This window comes from Sciurus vulgaris, assembly GCF_902686455.1.
Source record: "Sciurus vulgaris genome assembly, chromosome: 1".
In the NCBI taxonomy this organism is placed as follows: Eukaryota; Metazoa; Chordata; class Mammalia; order Rodentia; family Sciuridae; genus Sciurus; species Sciurus vulgaris.
In genome coordinates, this window is record NC_136461.1 from 29,987,011 (window position 1) to 30,010,082 (window position 23,072).

Genomic DNA, 23,072 nt, shown 5'->3' on the forward strand with positions numbered 1-23,072 from the left:
TTTGACTGGGGATTGATAACCCTTCAGTTGCTAAATACATGGTTTTATTAAATATCTGTAATGTACAAGGCATTTGCATAATTCTCTAGGGAATACAAAAGACATGGTATTTGATTACAATTGCTGACAGTGTAATAAAGGGGTTATTACAGACAAATACTAACAAGCAGTATTAAACTTGTTAGTATTGTATATTATATGCCTGGCCTTGTGCTAAGTGTCTTATCTATACTATGGATATTTCATAAATGTTGTGGGAACTTAAAAGGGTTTGGAGTTATGTATATGACATGCCTGTTTTTCAGGTGTTTTACCTCCTGTGGGATTTGTAAAATTGCTTACAACCTAGTAGAGCAATGTGTGTGTTAGGTTAGGTAGAATAGGATATGGGGGAAAGGGACGTGGCAGAAAATAATATGGAGGAATTAACTTGAAGAGAGTTAAAAACATAATTGCAAGAACAAAAAAGCTCAATTAATTTCCTTGAGGAAAGGAGATAACAAGGAAGAAAAATGCCAAATTTTACTTTTTGTGTAATTGGGAGGAATATCATTACTGAAAAGAAATGAGGAGCCATTTGAGGGGGATATATAATTGTGAGTTCATTTTCTGGAGAAATAGAAAAGGCCAACTAAATGTGATGTCTTCCCTTAGTGCTTTTTCACCTTGGCTACATATTATGAAATGTCTGTGGAATTTAAAAACAAACAACAACAACAAAAAAGAAACAAACAAACAAACAAAAACAGCTGGGCATGATGGTGCACATCTGTAATCCCAGCAACTTGGGAGGCTGGGACAAGAGGATCACAAGTTTGAGACCAGCCTCAGAAACTTATATAATAACTCAGAGTAACATTTTTTTTTTTTAAAGGGCTGTGGGTGTGGCTCAGTGATAGAGGACCTCTGGGTTCAAGCCCCTTTACCACAAAACAAAGACAAAGCAAAACAATACCAGGAAGAAAACAAACAACGCAACAAGATCTATGTAGAATATCCAGAGTTGGAGCTCTGGAGCCAGAACTTTCTGAAGTGCCTTAGGAAATGGGCACTTATGTTGTTGGGAGTGCAAATCTGTACAATTTACAGAGAGCAGTTTACAAATGAACAAAGCCGCCAGGCACAGTGGCGTACACCTGTAATCCCTACTGCTCAGGAGGCTGAGGCAGGAGGATTGACAATTCAAAGCTAGCCTCAGCAACGTAGTAAGGCCTCAAAGCAACTTAGTGAGACCCTATCTCTACAGTCCAGAAAAGAGCTGGAGATGTGACTTAGTGGTAAAGTGCTCCTGGGTTCAATCCCTGGTACCAAAACAAAAAACCACCCAAATGAACAAAGCCTTTAATCTAGCAATTCTACCTCTAGGAATTTGTTCTACTGATAAACTCAGGTGTATAAAATTAGCTATGTACAGGGTTGTACATAGGTACAGCATTATTGATGATTGCTAAAAACTGGAAGCAGCTTGCAACTGTATCAGTTGGAAATTGCTGAGACGTATTATAGTCCAGCCATACAGTGGATAATATTCAATTTTTTAAAATAATGAGGTAGCTCAAATGTGCTGATGATAGAATGATCGGTATAATATATTAAGTGAGATAAAAATGTCCTTTGTGCTCATAATATATTTCTGGAAGGATAAACTAATTGAGAGCAGTTATTTCTCAGGGAGGGAAACTAGGGCACTGGGGTCAGAGTACAAGGGAGACAACTTTTATCTGTAGACCTTTTTGTGTGCCCTTAAAAGTATAGTACTATCTATTTTTAAAGAATTTAAAAACTCTATAGTTGATATATATAAAGAGAGTGAGAGAATCATCAAGATATTGTTAGAAAAACAAAATTTAAGGTCCCTTCTAATACCTAATTAAATTTTATTAAACCCTAATAAATGAGAATCTGCATTTTAATAAGCTCCCTGGGTAATTCAGAAGACCCTTTTGAGTTAGAGAACACTGTTATAAATTAACCACCCAAAGCAGTTTATTCACCCATCATGTGGCTTACTATGCAGTATTTCAACCTCTGATCTATAAGTAATGTCATGTAATGTCACATCCTTGTTGAGTATCTGCTATTCAAAAATTGAGGGGTTTTCCAGAGCACTATACACTCAGTGCACAGGTGCATATTATTTAATCCTGCTCTCAGAATAGCTGCCCCCAGCCCCCATTACTGGGGATTGAACCCAAGGGTGCTTTACCATGGCTACATCTACAGACCTTTTAATTTTATTTCTGAGACATGTTCTAAGTTGTTGAGGTTGGCTTTAAATTTGCAGTCCTCCTCTCAGTCTTTCAAATAGCTGGGATTACAGGCTTGTGCTATCACTACTGTGCCTGACTAAGCAGCATTTTCCAAAGTGTGTACTAAACCAGGAACATATATTTTACAGGGTATTAACAATATATGTAAAAGGGTTCTCTGGTCAAATCAGTTTGGGAAACATTGGGATAAATAAAAGTGAACAGTTTTCTTTATTGCAGGACTGTTCAAAGATTTGACCAAGGAATCCTTTTTTTTTTCTAGGACTACCTCTCAGTTCATTTGGTCGGTGGAACACACTTTGAGAAATGCCTGGTTTAGAGGAAAGAGCACCACTGGCTTTGGAATCCTTGGCAAGTTACCTAACTTCTCTGAATATTAATTTTCCTAACTTTAAACTGGGGATAATACTTGCCTTGGTGGTGGTGTGAAGAATAAATGAGAAATATATAAGAAAAATTTAAAATGCTTAAAACCTCATAAAATGCTTGGTACCTCATAAGTATTCAATTGATAGTAGGTTTCCTGCTTCATTTTCTTGCCTTTATTTGCATAGATCATTTCACTATTCCTTACTAGTCTCATCAGAAAGTAAAGGGAGGACAGTCAAATAATTCATTTTCATAAAATATTGGTAGCTTTACTGAAAGGTTTGATATTCAGACTAAAACTACCAATTAATGTGAAAATCATTAGCAAAGTACTTTCCTTTCATCTCTGATAGATGAATATTGAGACCAGAATAAACTTCCCATTTATTAACTAAAAGCAAACCAACAACAAAAAGATATGAAACTTTCATCAGTGTGATATGACATGTTATGTGGTATGTTATCAAACTTTTATTTTTCCTTTTTTTCTAGTCAATAAATTGATTGCACAAGAAGGACCTTCCTTTCTACAAATGAGAATAAAACATTTGTTGAAATCTAACTGCATCCCCCAGGCTACTGCTTTATCAAAACTATGTGCAGAATCTAAAGAAATTTCACATGTGTCATCTTTTCAGCAAGCTTATATCACATGTTTATGTTCCATGCTCCCTAATGAAGATGCTATTAAGGAGGTAAGTAAATTAAATAACTGTTATTCTTGTTTGCTGCAAATTTAATAGATTTGTAGAGATGTTATATGGTTTACTTTTCCATTAGAATGAAAACCAAGATTATTTATTTTCAGTTGACTAAAAAGTATTGCTTTAACTGTGTATGTAACTGTTCAACAGACTGAATGTTTAGCAATATTTTATAGGTGTATTTGAAAATAGGTGATTAAGTACTACACAAATGATGTTTATGTTTGGATAATGGTTTTCTGTGAAGTCTTTAAATTTGAAAGTTTTTTCTTCATTTTGTTATGTTTGGGAAGTGCAGAAATTATTAACAGTAGTGTTAAGAGATAAACTAAAAAGAGTCAGAGCTTAGTTACTTTATATATTTAACTTTGTAAACAGATAAATGTATAACTCTGGACTCCATGAATATATTTTGAACAACAGTAGAGTGGCCAAACTAGATAACATGAAAAATAATAATGTGGCTGGGTTGTTTTATTTTATCAGTCACATTACATCGTTTATCGAAAAACCTGAATCATCATTTTCCTTAGAAAACTTGGAATTAATTTTCTCTTGTAGTTTTTGATAGATTCTACAGAAAAAAATAAGACTGCTTCATTTTTATTCTATCATCTACCTTTAGTTTTCTCAGATCTGACCCATGAATTTTATTTTATTTCTACACTGGTTTCTTACTAAATATAAGAATCTCAAAGATCTACTTCTATTTTATAATGATTCTTAAAATTTTACAATTTTACCTGTAAATATCCTACTCATCTTCTACCTCGTTCACTGTAATGATAGACTCCACCTGGATCTGTTGATCTCACATTTCGATTCTGCCTCAATCTCACGTACTCACTTCCTTCCTTACTCTGCTTTTCTGTTGTCATCATCATCACTTAATGGTACACATTCTCAATTCCTTTCATTATACTTGTTTGACAATTGGGATCCTGGTAATATCCCTAAATCTCCACCTACGGGACCAAAATTAGATGGAGAAAACCCTGTCAGCAAATTTCACTTTAGTTGGATGCTTGATGCACACCTGTAGTCTCAGCAACTCAGGAGGCTGAGGCAGAATTGCACGATTGAGACCAGCATCAACAACTTAGCAAGCCTCTGTCTCAAAATAAAAAATGAAAAGGTCTGGGGATATAGCTCAGTGTGTAAAGCACCCCGTGTTCCATCTCTAATACCCAAAAAATAAAATAATGCCCTGTATCCCTGATCTACCCTATTTTCAATAAATATCTGCTATCATTATTATAAATGTATACTAACCCATCTAAAATGGCCTCTCTCTGTGCCCTTATCTACCCATATTTTCTTTCTAGTACATTTTATTTCCATGAGGCATTATATTTGCTTATTTTCTATGTGCCCCCCCGGATTGTAAACTTGAAAAGAGACACAGGTTGTTCACTGTTATATCCCTACATTCTAGAGGAATACTTAGGCCCTCATTTCTTACTTGTTAAATGAATGAATGACAATTACAGCCCCACACCTTGCTATTTTGTTAATAAGATTTCTAACTTTCATTGTATGAGTTATGACCAGGATGTCAAACTGAAATATTCCAGTCATGCCTTGTAAGTTTTAAAATTTTGTTTTAAAGGTCCTTTTGAATCTTAAAGTGATTCATATTTTTCTCTTAAGTGTATTTCACCTTAAAATATAATATTTAGTGCTCTCTGTGCATTTATAAAAACATAGACTAAGATGAAGCCAGGCTAACAAATTTCTGTATAGATTGGTTGCATTGTGGATCAGTAGTTATTTTAAATGGCTAAACCCCCCTATATAACACAGGTCTTACCTCCCCATTGTGAGAAGCTTGTGTCAGGCTCCTTGCCAAAATTTAAGGTGCTTCCCAATGGTCAAAATAGTGACTCTAAGAATTTGTGATTCCATCCTGACTCCCAGTACCCTTTGCGTTTCTACTAATTTTTTTTTTTTTTTAAGTGTTTACAAACTCTTTCTTTGGTGGTGTTGGATTAGGAACATCCTGATGAGAAACAGTGTAGCCTAGACATTGAAATTTAATAGTCAGTTGAATCTGAGAGGATTGTCTAGGCAGGTGAAAAGTGGTTAGAGACACAGAATGTTGGTCATCTTTGTTTTGAAATATGACCCTAGAGAGGAGTGCCTGAAACAGAATGCAGAGATCAAATAGCCACTTGGTAGCTGTGAAGTGGGCAACAGCATGTAGTTCCCCAAGATGGGTGTGAAGCTGTGACCCATGGCATTAGTTATGCATGTTCTAATTTGTTGGTCTGTGGTCAAAATGAAGTCAGAGGATAAAATGCCTAACACTGCCTGTCTTTCCAGACTTCTCACTTCAAGAATTATTACAGAATGACTCTGGAGGCTGAGGCAGGAGGATTGCAAATTCAAGTACAGTCTTGGCAGCTTAGTGAGATCCTGTCTCAAAATAAAAATTTTTAAAAAGGAACTGGGTGTGTAGTTCAGTGACAGATGCCCCTGGGTTTAATTCCCAGTACTACCAAAGGTGGGGGGCAGTGTGGAGAACAACAGTAACTATTACACAAAACATTTATTGGTAACTTGTCTGTCCTAAGTACTATGCAGTGTGCCTTCAATGTGTTGACATGTAATCCTTATAATAATCCTGTGAATTTTATAATAATTAACAGAGGCTCAAAGAGATTATATAACTGTCCCAGAGTTATGTATCTACTATGTGGGGATCCAGGGTTTAAATTAAGTTGGTCTGCCTCTGCTTCACTTTTATACTTACTAATTTCATACTCACACATGTCAAATACACAATTCAGTTCTTCAGCATGGCCAGCCTTCTTTTATAGATATCTGGTTCTTCCTGTTTTCCAGTTCTTAGAATGGGTTTTTTGCTCAGGCAATTTTTAAATTTCTTTTGTTTGCCCAGAGGGGAAGCAAACAGTCACACTTATTTTTTTGTTAAGTCAGAAGAGATGAGATTGACTGTAGAGTTCTAAAAATTCTGGGCGACTGATTTCTGGATTGGTTTGACTGGGGAGCATAGAGTAGCTAGATATTTCAAAAGGGATAAAATCAAAAGTATCTAACATTGTTCCTAGTATACATATCATAGAGTACAAGAAGAATTCTTTACTAACCCCCCCCCCCCCCGTTTATTTTTTATTTCTTATTTTGAGACAGAGACTTGTTAAGTTGCTGAGGCTGACCTCGAACATTTGATCCTTCCGCCTCAGCCTCCTAAGTTGCTGAAATTACAGAACAGTCTTTAGGCCTAGGGTACAGAAATCGGGAGCAATAATCCAGGAGAATTAATCATAGATGAAATATGGATTTGAACAGAGAAACAGTGTGGTATTTACAGAGATAGTTAGGAAAATAAGTACTAAGTTCATATGATTCTGCCCCTTAGAGAATAGTCATGTAGATTGAGATATATATGGCTTTATAGAAAAATCGATGCTTAAGTTTTACCTTGGAATAATGGTGGGATTTGAATAGATAGAATGGTTTAGGAATAACTGACTGTGGTAGTGAAGGCACAGAAATTAATGTGTACTTTGTAGGGACTCATTAAAGAGTACTTTGCCTAGGACAAAGTGTGTGTATGTTGAGGTTTTATGAGACATGAGATCTGATGAATGAGGGAAATGAGGGCCTCAGAAACTCTGTAGCATATTAGAGTTTAGATTTGATGCTGTAAAAATTAAGGAGGCTTTGAAGGTAGGAGGTGACATGACTAAAGTGACATTTTAGCAAAATCGGGCAGAAGGGGTATGTATTAGGTTTAGGATAAGAGGTTGGAGTTAGCAAGAGAAGAAAGTGCAGAATTTGCTGACAGGGCCAAATAGAGGATAATGTACAAAATTGACTCCAAGAAGCTCATGAGACTTTAACACTAGGAGAACAGTGGTGCTATTCTACTAACTAGAATGACAAAGAAAGGGTAGAGGCAACAGTGGAAGCATGGGAAGATAATTAGCTTCATTTTAGGGTTTTTGTTTGTTTGTTTGGTACAGGGGATTGAACTCAGGGGTACTCAACCACTGAGCCACATCCCCAGTCCTATTTTCTATTTTATTTAGAGTCAAGGTCTCACTGACTTGCTTAGCACCTCATAGTTGCTGAGGCTGGCTTTGAACTCACGATCCTCCTGTCTCAGCCTCCCGAGCTGCTGGGATTACAGGCTGTACCACCATGCCCAGCATTAGCTTTGTTTTACACATGATCTTTCCTGGTTTATTAATAACAAGTTAAGGAAATAGGGTCCTTAAATTACTTAATTAATTCCTTTCAACAAATGTGTTGTGTTTGCAAGAAACTGTGTTATAGGAAGTGTGGTTTTATGCTACTCTACATAAACCACATGCATAGACTGTGGTCTGCCAGCCGAAATTCACCCGGCTATAATCTTGCACTGCTTAATGATGGGGATATGTTCATCATTGTGCCAACATTGTAGTGTATTTACACATATGTAAATGGTATAACCTAGTACATGTCTTGGGTATATGGTATATACTGTCATATAAGGCTTTATTGGCACACAGTCATGCCGATTTGTTTGTTTGTGATTGTTTTTGTACTACAGAGGCAGAATTGTAGCAGAAACTGTGTGGCAAAGGCTGAAAATATTTTATTTCAGCCCCTTTGCAAAAAATATTTGCCAGTCCTTGTTCTATCATATTTTCCTGAACCACAGGAAAAAAAAAACAAAACATTTTTCTACATGTCTGTAATGCCAGCTACTTGGGAGGATCACAAATTCAACGCCAGCCTTGGAAGCTTAGACTCTGTCTCAAATAAAATAGAAAGAACTAAGGATACAGCTCAATGATAGCACACCCCTAGGTTAATCCCCAGTGCCACAAAACATAGAATATATTTTTCAGTCTGCTGACAACCATTAAATATCTGTTAGTCCTCCATGTTTTACAAATGATGAAACTGAGCCTAAGATAGTAATGTCCCCAAGGCCCTACATGCATTAAGGTAATTATCGAGTCCAAGACAAGGCTAGAATGCAGGGCACCTGAACCTGGATCCCTGGACTAGGCTTCTTTCCACTCTACCATTTATTTCCATTTGGTGGACGCTGAAAAGCATCCATGAATTAGGGGTGCCTTTCCACCTACAAAGATTTTTTTGGGGGGTTGGCAGTGCTAGGATTGTACTTGGAGCCTTACACGTGGTAGGCAAGCACTATACTACTGAGCTATATATACCCCCAACCTTAGAGCTATTTTGATAGGAAACATCTTGGTGGTATGTCATTCTGTTTATATTTATGTGTAGGAATAGATGTGATTTTAAAATACCTTTACCATAATTTGAATTATTTTTTAAAATATATCAATATGAAAACATTTAGCACATGTAAACCCCCCTTCACTCTTGTGTTGGAGATTGAACTCAGCACCTTGCCTATTCTAGGTAATGTTCGACTCCCAACCTCATAAAATTATTTTAAAAGGAACAATGTTATTAACATTAATTAGTCTCTTATTTAGTGATGTTTTCTTTTGTAAATGATAACAGAATTAAAAAGAATCTCTAGTTTGCTTTGGAAAAGTAGTAGTGAATCACTAGATGTTCACAAATTGAAGTTTAAAATCAGTGTATGTTCTGAGGTATAACAGTTTCACATTAGCCATCTACTTCAGCTGAGTTCAAGAGAAGAATTTAACTTGAGAAACAGCTGGGAATAAAGGAACTTTGTATGTTGGCACCTGTGGGTATCCCAGTAATGGGTGTGTAATAAGAAACCTCTGCTGGGGACAATTTTGCCATACACCTGCAATTAAGGTTAATTGACTGGGTCTAGTGAAAACCAAAATTCCAACCTTAATTTATGAAGAGTTGGGCTTCTGAGAAACCGGGTAGCTTGGGGCTAGGGGCAGAGCACTTGCCTAGCACGTGTGAGGCACTGGGTTTGATTCTCAGCATTGCATATAAATAAATGGGTAAAATAAAGGTATTATGTCCATCTACAACTAAAAAAAAATTAAATTAAATCAAAAAAAGAAGTCAGGTGCGTCTAAAAGGCAGAAGATTACCATGGAATCCTAGAGTTCTAGGAGGACAGATAATGTTTAAAACACAAATGCCTCTGTTATTTTAAAGATCCAAGAAATCTGTCAGCAGACTTCTTGGCACACAGCAGGAGTCCATTTCATTCTTGATCCCTGAATGAACTGCATTTTCAGTGTTTCATGTGGTTGATAGGCACAATAGCAGAGAGATTTCTTCTCTTGATGGGGAAAGGAAAAGACAAACAGGGTCTAATTTACTCACCAGTCTAACACAGTTGGGAATTGACACAGTCACTAGGTATAAATGATAAACAGCAAATACATTTAAACAGGACCCATTGGGAATTCAGTTTGGGAGTAGAAGTAAACAAGAGCATAGAAATTTTAGATTTAGCTTAAATAAGAATCAAGTAAGAAGAATCCTGAATAAAAAGTAGTTACAAAATGTGTAAATTTAAAATCACAATCTTAATGTTTTAACTTTTTCCTTTTCATGGGTGGAATGAAATGAACACTTATGAAATGCACGAATGATAGAAAAACTGTATAAAGACATTTAGCAGTTATCTATTTAAATATTTAAATTCCAAAGGAAAGTTATTTTAAATAGCATTAGAAAGACCTCTTCCCAGGATTTAGTATGCATATGGATTTTACTTCTAGTCTCACTTTTATGAGAGTGTTTTGAGTGTTTACATGTGAGTGTGTTGGTTGTGTGGTGACACTGGCAGGGTCACTATGGAGAGTCAGTTTCAAAAATTCTGTAGAACATTTTAGGCTTCTCTGAGATATAAAGTCATTAGATTTAAATAGAAGTATTGATACCTTTGTTTTTTTCTCCTCCTCCCCTCCTTCAGTGGGGTCTTGCTATGTTGCCTAAGCTAGTTTAGAACTCCTGGGCTCAGACAATCCTCCTGGCACAACCTTTCAAGCAGCTAAGACTACAGGTGTGTGCCATTACACCCTGCCTTTTATTTCTTTAAGAAGCATTCTAGTATCCATGTGATCTATGGAATTAGTGCAGTCTGAAGGGAGTCTGAGCTAGGTGCAGTGGCAAATACCTCTTATCCCAGCTCTTGGGAAAGTGAGGTGGGAGGATCACAAGTTCTAGTCCAGCCTGGGCAATTTAGTGAGATTCTGTCTCAAAACAAAAGAAAAATGGTGAGGATGTAGCTCAGGGGTAGAGTGCTTGCCTACTATGTTCAGCTCCCACCCCACCAAAAAAAAAAAAAAACCCTGATATTCTTAAAACTGTGATACATAGCCTTTTTCCAGGTATTACGTATCAGTCTAACAGATGATTTTCCCTTAACGTAGGCCCAAGGTTACTTGAAGTACATGCTTGCTAACTGTATGACTCCCACCTTTCTCCTAATCAAGAATGCAGTCAGGACTGGGGTTGTAGCTCAGTGGTAGAGCTGCTTACCTAGCATGTGTGAGGCACTGGGTTCAATTCCTTAGCACTACATAAAAATAAATAAATAAATAAAGTATGGTGTCCAACTACAACTAAAAAAAAATATTAAAGACTGCAGTCAGAGGAACTTCATTTTATGGGAAATTTAAATCTATTTTCATTCCTTTTTGAAAAAAATAAAGCATCAACTAACTTTAGTTTTTAAAACTCTGTAATATCATTATTTGCAGTATACCTCAGAACTGATCAGGAGCATACTACATTGAAAATCTCTGTTCTAGAGAAAGGTAAATGATAAAATATTCCATTAATGGCATTGGCCAGAATACTAGTTTACATTGATAACCTAAACAAGAAAATAACTTGGGAAGATAAATATGCTGTCTCTACCCACCTTCTCTTACGCCTGCTATACTATTGCCTGATTATTATGAAAGCTTTCTAACTATGTCTGTTCCTACCCCCTTCATTTTCAATAGTAGTCAAGGTTATCTTTTTTCATTTTTAAAAGAAAATTAGACCATGTTATTTTGAAAGAATTCTAGATTCTCAAGTAGTCTTAAGAAATAATACATAAATGCCTTCTATTTGTTCAGTATATATTCATTGGAGAACTCAGAGAATACAGAGATGAAAAAGACCCAGGGAAAGGGTCATACACTGTGAGACTTAGGCAGAGGTCTGCCTGGAAATTAAGAGTTCTGGGTCATCAGCATTTTAAGCCAAAGAGTAAATGAAATTAACCTTTTCAGAACTCTGGAAATTAAAGGTTTACAATAATCTGAAGAGATTTTATGCTCAAAAAGAAAATAAATCTCAGAAGAATAAGCTTGGTGGTTCTTTTACTTGCCCTACTTTCTATCTCCCTTTCCCTAGATTCACAGCAGTCTTGAAAATGAATTGGTTTCACAACTACACTAGGTGTGAAAACCAGCAACTTAGCAACTACCTAAAAAGAGGCATTTTGGTTTCAAGTTCTCCAAAAGTCCATGTCCAGAGAATTGTCTTTATTTGAGCTGTCTGACAGCTTGCTGAAAATCTCCATTCTCAAGACTTGTCTTTTTTTAATTTGTAGCTTGCTCTGTCCCCAGGGCTTTTGTCAAAAAGCAGTCAGTGGTAATTGTTTATTGTGACAGTTGTCTGAGGAGGTATCACTAGTTGTGCTAACAAAAGACTGGCCAAAAATAATTAGAAGGAAAAACTGGAATATGAGATGTTCATAGGTTACTTACCTCTGATATTTTAGAGACTGTGGAAGGTAATATACATATATAGGGTCAAGTGACTGCCAAGGAATAGCTTAAGACTCAAATCCCTCACCTCTGGTTTCTTAAGGGCCCTACATAGGAAATCAGGGCAAGAACAAGTTGTAAATTGCCTGAAATATTGAAAGCATGCCCCACCACACACACAAAGCCATTTAGCAAAAGCAAAGAGATTTGTTAAGTTAGGTTTTTGTTGCTGTAATCAAAATACCTGATGAAAACAACTGAGAGAAGGAAAAGTTTATTTGGCCTAGTTTCAGAAGTTCAGTCCATGATCCTTGTCCCACCTCCCTACTTATCACCCAGTCCATCCAAACTGTGAATAGATTAGGTTATAGCTCTCAGAATCTAATTATTTCACCTCTAAATATTCCTGAATATTACAGGAGCTTTGGGGGTACATATCATACCCAAACCATAACACTTGTTCAAAACATTTAAGGAAATTTCCATTGAGTATATAGTTGACCATTAGGCTAATCCAGCAGTGACTATAAGTAAGTGAACACAAGAGACAAAGAATTCAGACTTACAAAATTATTCCAGAAAAGTCACTAAACTAACAAACAGTAGGAGGTGGGGGATCTGGTTTACAGATTTGTCATAGTACAAAATATCTAGTTGTCATACAAAGAAATATGACTCATACATAGGGTAAAAGCAGCCAGTAGCATGGTAGCACATCCCTATAATCCTAGTTCTTGGGGGGAGTCTGAGGCAGGAGAAGCAAGTTCAAACCCAACCTTGACAACTTGACTCAAAATAAAAAAGTAAAAGGACTGGGAATGTAGTTCAGTGGTAGAGCACTCCTAGGTTCAATCCCCAGTACTGCAAAAAAAAAAAGAAAAAGCAGCTAGTAGAAACCATTTTTGAGTAAGCCCAAATGGGGGACTTAATAGGCAAAGATTTTAAGTAAGCTACCACAGATTCAGTAAGTTCTTGTTATTCATGGCAACTATGTTCTACTGTTGTTGCAGATATTAAGTTATCAACAACTGCTGTTAGGGGAAATACAGGGTTACCTTCCCATGAGTTTCTGGTAACCACATTTCCATCAGCCATTTAGCACATACCTGTCTTTATGTGAATTTCTGCTTAAGGATACCTTATTTTTTTTTAAATCTTTTTTTTAAATAATATTTTAGATGTCGATAAACCTTTATTTTATTCATTTATTTGTATGTGGTGCTGAGAATTGAACCCAGTGCCTCACACATACTAGGCAAGCACTGTACCACTGAACCACAACTGCAGCCCCAGTATGCCTTATTTAATGCACATTGTTGCTTTTTTAACATTGAACTCATTATAATTCATGCCTGAATGAAGCTTACCCAACACATGTATATTCTTCATTAGGCACATCATAGTCTTTTTGCTTTTAGGAATATTGAATAGAATTTCAGCATTACATTTGGGGCCATTTTTAAGTAGACTCCTTAGTGAAAAGCACAAAAATGAGAAAAATCTGTTTGTAAATAGAATGCAAAATTATTTACAGTATGACAGCTAAACTAGGAAGGCAAAATATCACATTGTTTACCTCAGCTGATAATGTGCTCATCAGCTGACTCAGATTTTTTTGCCAGTTTGTAAAAGACCACATAGATATAGTATTGATATTTGAGGTTATAAATAAATTTCAGAAAGTAGGCTAATTCGCAGATATGGAATATGCAAATAGTACAGATCAACTGTATATTCAAAGAATTAAACATGTCTAAAGGATTAAAGGAAACGGGTTGGGGATGTAGCTCTGTGGTATAGTGTTTGCCCAACATATGTGTGAGGCACTGAGTTCAATCCCCAGCATGACCACGCCAAGGAAAAAAAAATTAAAAGTCTGAGAAAAATTTCTCAACAAATAGTGAATATCATTAGAGATGGAAATTATAAAAATAACCCAATAGAAAATCTGGAGTAGGAAAATTCAATAACTAAAGTTAATTCATTAGAACACCATCAGATTTGAATTCACAGAAGGAAAAAAAAATCAGCAAATTTGAATGAAACAGGTCAGTTGAAGTTATGTAGGCTGAGGAATAATAGAACTCCAAAATATATGAAATGATGGAATTAAAGGGGAAAATAGACAATATGGTAGTTGGAGACTATACCACTTTAAAAAATGGAAAGCAACCAGAAAGTGGAAGATTTGAATGATATATAAACCAACAAGACAGAACAGATACCTATAGAAGGTACTAACCAACAGTAGCTTCATATACATTATTCCCAAATGTACATGAAGTATTCTCCAGGATAAGAGTGTGTTAGACCATAAAACAAGATTGCAGTCATACAAAAAGTAAGTTATCTGATGGAATGAAATTAGAAATCACATGTACAAGGTCCTGGGTTCAATCCCTGGCACACAACCCCACCACCACCAAAGTGTTAAGACTTGTACAGGTTTTTAAAAACTTTTGATAGAAATTAAAGGTCTAAATGGGGGTGAAGATGTAGCTCAGTGGTAGGACACCTGCCAGGTGTGCTTGAAGCTCAAGAGTTCAAACTCTAACTCTGCAACAACAAAATAATCTAAATGACAGCATCCATGTTATTGGATCAGAAAATTTTATTTTGTTAAGATGTTAGTGCTCCCCAAATTGAATAGTATAATGCTATTCCTATCAAAATCTCATCTTTTTTTTTTTTTTTTTAAGAAATTGACAAACGAATCCTATTTATACATGTGTTCAGCATAAGAGCTATAGCATGTAAATCCTAAGACTAGGAATCATATTTTAGAACAAAAACTGTATCTATCCAAGTACACTGAAATTCTCAGAAACTTGTCAGTAAACTTAATTTTACTTAGTTGAGCTGAGAAGTGTTTTGTAGCATGTATTTGGTTTGTAATGTGAGCTGTTTATTACAAAAGATTGGGGTCAAGTAATACAACCATTTTTTATTTTGTTTTTTATCTCTTAGATTCTTCATTATCAGAAATACAGTTGTATATTCTGTGCCAAGTGAAAAGCAGTATTAAGTCCTATTAATAGAACATTTGTTGTTTCAAGTTTGCTGGGAAATATATAACATTTGAAGAAAATTGAGGTTAGGTTTGATTTAAGAGGTTGGTAGAGAAGGTTAAGCTTTGCTTGATTAGGGCTGTGCCAGGAGTATAGTTACCAGCATTGAGATACTGGAAAAACAAAAGTGTTTCTACTCCTTGCAACTGCCTAGATTTGATGCTCCAGCACTACTGATGGGTTGCCCTTAGCTATACTGAAATAATTTTATTTCTGTTCCTCAGTACTGTGCATCATCTTACCCTTAAATATTTGCATTTATTTTTCTCCCTTTATTCCCCTTTGCCATTGCTTATTCCCATTCTTTAATTCTTTTTGAGGTTTTTCTTGTTTTATTGGGGGGATGGGGATTGAACTCGGGTACTTTCCCACTGAGCTACATTCCTAGCTCTTTTTATTTTTTATTGTGAGGCACCATTTCCCTGAATTGCCAAGGCTGGGCTCAAATTTGCTATCTTCTTGTATCAGCCTCCCAGGTAACTGGGATTACAAACCTGCACTCCTGAGCCTGGCTTTAGTTTTTATCTTTAATGTTACTTCATCCAGAAAGCCCTTTTTAACCTCCCAAATTTACATTAGATTCTTCTTACCAAAGATATTTTTAAAATATTCTTTCTTCTCCTGTTGTAGCTTTTAACATACTTTGTAATTCTTAGTAATTGCTTCCTTATTTCTGACTAGACTGCAATATCCATGAGGGCAAAAATCAACTTGGCTATATCACCAGTTCTCAGCACAGTGCAAGTATTAGTGAATAGCTGCTTTTCCAGGCACGTACATTTTAATAGGGTTTTTTTTTTTTTTCTTCCTTATAGCATTGTATGCACTGAAGATTTTGAATATTATGTATAGGGCTATGCTGTTGTTCTCAAGGAGTTTATGGTCTATTTGGAGGGCCAAAGTAAAAGCACATAAATAATAAAATAATAAAGGGCAAAGGCCTAGTCAGTATGAGTCAGAAGGTTAAATGTTGACAAGATGCTGTGAATCCAGAGCAGAGAAAAACACTGGGTGCTAGAATAGTCTGTGAAGGAAGACATCATAAGGGAAAGAGTTTTCAACTGAACCTTGAAGAATGAGAAGAATCAAGACTGAGAGAAGGAAAAAAGGGATCTTTTAGGCCTACTATACTCTAGTTATTAGACAGTTTTCATCTGCAGAGTATTTGTAATAAATGAAGATAGTACAATAAATAGTGTCCTTTAAACCACTAACCCAGATTCTTCATCTCGTTTCCTTTTCCCCCCATTACATTAGGTTAATGAAATTTTACTTGAAATATACCATTTTAAAATGCGAAGACTTCCCTGTAGAAATGAGATTAGTTTTTCATTTTGTTTACTGTTACTTCTGATTCTTTGCCATAGTTGACTTGAAACAAGAAGTAGTCTCTTCTTGATTTTTTTTTTTTTTTTTTTTTGGTCAAATAGAAATAATATTGCCTGCCTTACCAATCTTACAGATTCTCATGTTGAGATACAACAAAAAATGAGATAATACAATAAAAAGGATAAAAAATGTTCTAGAAATACAAGTTGGGTATTATTTCCATTCTGATTTGTAAATCTGGTTTAGAGACTTATCCTGCCTTTTCTTAATTGCTACCCAAATTGGTTTTCAATGGGCACTTTAGCATGGCATGGATAATAGTGCTTGTTCTGATATAGTTCTTTTCACTTACTGTGGGAACTTTTTGATCTTTGAATGAGTGTGATTTTAAGTGGCTCTGTGGTGATGATTTTCTCTCTGGATGACACTTCTGATTTGTTCAGCTATGGATGAGGTTGTGGTTGTTTTAGGAATCTTCATGATGTCCAGTAAAGTTTTTCCCCTGAAAATAGAATTTAATTTTAGTTATATTTTAGGCTTTAGCAACCTACTTTTGCCAGTAAGTACTAATCAGATAAAAATTATCATCAAGTGGTTTTCTGAGAATAATGTTATTTTTGAAAATGCTTTCTATAGTATTCATTTTTTCTTTCCTTTTTGGGTGCTGGGGATTCAGACCCAGGGTTTTACACATCCTAAATAAGCAAGTGCTGTACTACTGAGCTACATTCCCAGCCCATGAAAACAATTTTTAGCAACACTTATAAATTGCTTCCTATTTGCCAATTCCTTTAAAAAGGTATTATTCTACCGGGGGTGGGGGTGGGGGTCGGGGGGTGGTTTATGCCTGTAATCCCAGCAGCTTGGGAGGTGGAGACAGAAGGATCACAAGTTCAAAGCCAACCTCAGCCACTTAGTGAGGCTCTAAGCAACTTAGTGAGACCCTGTCTCAAAATAAAGAATAAAGGGGCTGGGGTTGTGGCTCAGTGGTAGAGCACTTGCCTAGCATGTGTGAGGCACTGGGTTCGATTCTCAGCACCATATATAAATAAATGAATAAAATAAATGTCCATCAACAACTAAAAAGAGCACATGCAGAGGCCTGTCAGGCAGAGTATGTGCTTCTTTTAAAAAATTAAATAAATAAGTAAATAAAATAAAGAATAAAAAGGGCTAGGGATGTTGCTCAGTGGTTAAGTGCCTCTGGGTCCGATCCCCAGTACCCCCCCCCAAAAAAAATAAAAATTCTTACATTAACTCTGTGAGGGAACTTCTACTATTCCCATTTTACAGAGGGGGAAACTACAGCACAGAGAATTTATGTATCTTACCATACACCACTGTTAACAAGAGAGGGGGAATAAAATCTGCACAGTAAGATTTTATACAACTTACCTTATCCAGTAGCTCCAACTCTGGTTCTGAAATGATGCTCTTAACCATTATACTACACTATTGCTCTTAACTCACTACACATTATTTTGGAGAAGATTAGAGAACACAGAATTGTCTAAGGTTTACTTACCTCGACTAAACCTGATTCATTTATTCTGTTCATTGATAACCTATTTACTGAATGTCTTCTATGGTCCAAAGTCTGTGATAAATGCTAAGTTTTGAACAAAATTTTACCTAATCCTTGACCTCATGGATTTTATATTCTAGCAGAGAAGACAGATGGTAATCAATCACTCAGAAAATTATTGAATTGCAGTTGTGATAAACGCTATAAAGGAGGAATTTGAAAGTGATTGATGGGGATTCTAATAACATAGTCTTAGAAGTTAGGTATTTTAGTCAGCTCTTCTACCACTGTGACCAAAAGCCTCATCAAGAACAATTTTTTTTTTTTATGGTTTTATTTATTTATTTATTTATTTATTTTTTTTTTTTTATTGTAAACAAATGGGATACATGTTGTTTCTCTGTTTGTACATGGCGTAAAGGCATACCATTTGTGTAATCATAAATTTACATAGAGTAATGTTGTTTGATTCATTCTGTTATTTTTTCCCTTCCCCCCACCCCTCCCACCCCTCTTTACCCTCTATACAGTACTTCCTTCCTCCATACTTGCCCCCCTCCCTAACTCTAATCCTAATACTAACCCTTCCCTCCCCCCCATTATGTGTCATCCTCCACTTATTAGCGATATCATTCGTCCTTTGGCTTTTTGAGATTGGCTTATCTCACTTAGCATGATATTCTCCAATTTCATCCATTTGCCTGCAAATGCCATAATTTTATCATTCTTTATGGCTGAGTAATAAGAACAATTTTTTAAGAGGAGAAGTTTATTCTGGGGCTCATGGTTTCAGAGGTCTCAGTCCATTAGATAACTGGCTCCAGGTAAGGCGGAACATTATGGCAGAATAATGTGGCAGAGGAAAGTAGGTCAGGACATGGAACCAGGAAACAGAAAGCTGTCACCACCAGGACAAAATATAAACCTTAAAGGCACACCCCCAGGGACTCACCTCCTCCAGCCACACCCTGCCTACCTACTGTTACTGCCAAGTTAGTCCCTATCAGTGTGTTAATGCAGTGATTAGGTTAAGGCTCTCATGACAATCATTTCACTTTTAAACCTTCTTGCATTTTCTCACCCACATGAGATTTTGGGGGACACCTCATATTTAAATCATAACAAAAAAGATTCTATGAGAAAATGGCCTGAGCTTTGAAAGAAGCCTTTCTCCTCCTGTGTTAAGATCTTACTAAATTGAGGACTTAGAACCACCTCCTGCAACTTGATAGCACTCTGGAGGAGTTGATTTGTTTACCTCTTTTGCTGTGGTACATATCACATTTGTGCTGAGATTATCCCTGTTTTGTATATTTGATGCCCAATATAAATGGTATTTCTAATGCTAACAGTTAGGAGATTATGTTCTTGATGTGCTGTTTACTAAGAGAAATGATAAAGTAGAATGAGAAAAGGTCTTTTAAATGTTCGATTCTCATTTTATCCTCTTTTACACTATAGAAGGAAAGTCCCCCAAAATTTGGCTTTTTCCCCCCAAGGTTTTTGTTGTTGTTGTTTTTTAAAGATTCCTTTAAATAAGCTGGATGCAGTGGCACACACCTGTAATCCCAGTGACTCGGGAGACTGATGCGGGAAGACCACAAGTTTGAGCAACCTTAGACACCGTCTCAAAATAAAAAGATATAATTCAGTAGCAAAGCACACCTGGTTCAATCCTCAGTACCAAAGAGGAAAAAAAATTTTTAAAGATTTCTTTAAATAGTATAAATGAGAACGATGTATTTCTAAAAAGAATTCTAATTGTTTAAAAAAAAAAACAAACTCATAAGCTGGGCATAATAGCACACACCTGTACTCCCAGCTACTTGGGAGGCGGAGATGGGAAGATCACTTAAACATTAGAGGTTTGAGACTGGCCTGAACCAAAAAATTGCAAGACCCTGTCTTGAAAACAAACAAACAAACAAAAAAATCCAGAAACTAATTGATACAAATATTTTTTCAAATGTAATGAAAAACTGATTTCTTAAAATATTTATTTATTTATTTGGGGTACTAGAGATTGAACCCTGGGGCTTTTTGCCACAGAGCTACATCCCCAGCCCTGTGCTGTTGTTGTTGTTGTTGTTGTTTGGTACCAGGATTTGAACCCAGGGGCACTTAACCACTAAGCCATATCTCCAGCCCTTTTTTGTATTTTATTTAGAGACAGGGTTTTGCTGAGTTGCTTAGAGCCTCACTAAGTTGCTGAGGCTGGCTTTGAACTCCCAGTCCTCTTACCTCAGCCTCCTGATCTGCTGGAATTACAGGTGTTCAACACTGTACATGGCCCCCAGCCCTTTTTTCTTTTTTCTTTTGAGACAGGGTTCTTGTGAAGTTGCTGAGACTGCCTTTAATCTTCCTGCCCCAGCCTCCCAAGTTCCTGAGATTTCGGGCATGCACCACCAGGCCCAGCTGAAAAAAATAATGTTAATATACCATTTATATTTAAAACAGTTTTTGAACTCCTTTGGCCCTACTTGGCAGTAAGGGCAAGCCATGTATTTTAATACCTATAACTAGATTGACCTGAGAAAAATTGGTTAAAAAACAAGAAAAAGAATCAAAAGCAGAAAAAGAGATGATTATACTTCAAGGCAAAAATAACTAAGGTTATTATGCAAAATTTGACTCATATGTTTTTTTTTTAAACTATATACAATGTTTATATCTGTGTTGGGAATGTAGTGGAAGTTCTTTCGAAGTGTCAGTTCCCTTCTCTGTTTAATATTTTCCCATGTGAACTATTTATGCAGTACTATACAGCCACTAGTCAACAGAAGAAAATTTCTGCCTCCACAGTTATCAAAGATAAAAAATACTATAAGGAGGTTTTGTTATTACATAACAGAGTTTATAGGAAAGTCACCAATATTTTCTCTTTAACTTAGTCATCTCATTTTTGATAGATTGCAAAGGTGGACTGCAAGGAAATACTAGACATCATTTGTAACCTGGAATCTGAGGGTCAGGATAACACAGCATTTGTTCTTTGTACAACTTACCTTACCCAGCAGCTCCAAACTGCAAGTGTGTATTGCTCTTGGTAAGTATATTTAGTTTGTATATGTTTTGTTAGAATGTTATAGCATTTAGGGGCTTATGTGAAATACTGTTTTGTTTCAGATATAAAGTCTTAGTAAATTAAATGATGATATGATAAATCTTGCTCCCAAGTGAAATCATCTAAATAAAAATATCCCCTTAATTTAGTCAAGAAGCAGAAGTTCCTCATGTTCTTCCCACAGAGGGTTGTCTGTTGACTTCAATATATGTCTCATACCTTGTAAAAAATTATGTCCATATGAAATAAATTGGTATTAGAATGATTTCCTTTACATTTATTAGTATCTCCTGGTAGTCTTTGCCCCTCCTATTTGGAAACCCACAGTGAAAAGGATCAGATTATTTAGTTTCCAGGTCATATTTGTACCAGAAAAGAAAATCGATTTGAGTACTAATCTCTTTTGCAACTTTGCCACTATATAACTGAATTGCCTTATTTTGGTTTATATCTTGTTTGCCTGCAGAGTATAGTACTTGCTTAAAAAAAAAAAAAGCACCAATAAGTGTACCCGTGGTTCTTTAATTGTAACTGTATTGGATCTATTTAGACCAGAGGGACAAACCTGATACATAGGAAAATTCTAAAATGTAAGAGTCAGTATTAGGTTAGGGGGTGTAGATAATGATATTGGATATTAGAAAGAGGTACTCATTGTTCACCAAAGTATTTGCAGAGAGGTGCAAGGGAGGAAGCTGTATGACTAGGTTGTCTTTGCATGATCTTGATTAGGGGACCCCAGAATACTTTTGAACCTACAGATTATTTATGTTGAAAACAGCATTTTGTTTTAAAGAAAACCTAGTAAATCCTTTCTTTTTTTTTATTTTTGAGATGCTAGGGATTGAACCCAGGGCGTTGTGCTCATGAGGCAAACACTCTACCAACTGAACTAGATCCCCAGGCCTGTAAATCCTTTCATGTACTTCAGCCTTCATTGACTTGAAGTAGCCATGTCTGTTTGTGTAGTTACTTTTTTTTATTCTTTTTTACTATTTTATATAGAAATATTATTTGTGTATAGTAAATTATCTTACCCAGTCTTTATCATAATCATTACACGATATGGCAATAAAGGATCATAGTGACTAAAGAAATCTTGTGATTGCCCAAGGTCTCAAGTCCCAGGTAATAAAGCAGAGATTAGACCCAAGATTTTAAACTCCTAATCTAATTAGTGCATTTCTTCTGTTGGCTTATTCCCTTGGCACAGGTTAAACTTGATACTGTAGTCTACCACAAAGACCATTATGCCAAAGTTATATCTTGTGAGAAAAGAGATCATGGGATAGGAACTAAATACATTTTGTAGTAATCATTGTGGGTATTTTGATAGGAAACCAAATAAGTGATATTAGAAAAAAGAATTATTGAGTAGCAGTGTTTAGTTTTACTAAATCAAGTGGAAGTTTTTCATCATCAGAAATCTAGAGATTAGAGATTTTAACTTCAGTATATAGTCAGTATATATATATTCAGTATATAACAGATACATTTAGTTCTGCAGTTTTTCTTGTTATAATTAAATTGATTTTATTGTCAGTAATGAAATGATATCTGCTGATTACAGCTAGGTTCTTTATGCAAAGAAAAAAATAAAATCATATATAGAATGTGTTATAGATATATGCACAGTTCTTTTAATATTCCTGACACAGCTTCCCTTTTACATTGCCCCATAAATTTTTTTTCTTCCCTTCTTCACTCAGCCACCATTCACTTTTCCAAAGATGTTAGTGGCTTTAGGATTAATGATGTTGCCCTGCAGCAGGAAGGGATTAACAGGGATTTCTTCTCTTGACTCCTGAGAAGCTATAATGAGTAAAGGAAAGAAAATGTTAGTCACTTCAGTTTGTTAAAAGTAAGTGTCTTCTAAGCAATTCAAAGAGAAATAGAATCTAATTTTTTTAACCCTTCCATGTTTTCATAGGTTTTTGGGGAGGGATTATTGGAGTGGGATAGTGGAGTTAGGATAGCCATAAAGTAAAACAGTGAATTTTACTAGGAAATATTAATTCCACAAATTCTTTTCAAATAGGATAGATTCTTTTATTAACACTGGAGGTTTTCTGTGTTCAGGATGTTGGGACTG

General features: G+C 35.8%; 1 protein-coding gene across 1 annotated transcript in view; it reads left to right on the forward strand.

The window, feature by feature from the left end:
- RLF (RLF zinc finger) overlaps nt 1-23,072 on the forward strand; it is a 72,984-nt gene that overhangs the window by 35,215 nt on the left and 14,697 nt on the right. The window contains 2 exon segments of the mRNA XM_079113936.1: nt 3,132-3,334; nt 20,826-20,962. Of these exon segments, the coding sequence (XP_078970062.1) occupies nt 3,132-3,334; nt 20,826-20,962 (340 nt within the window).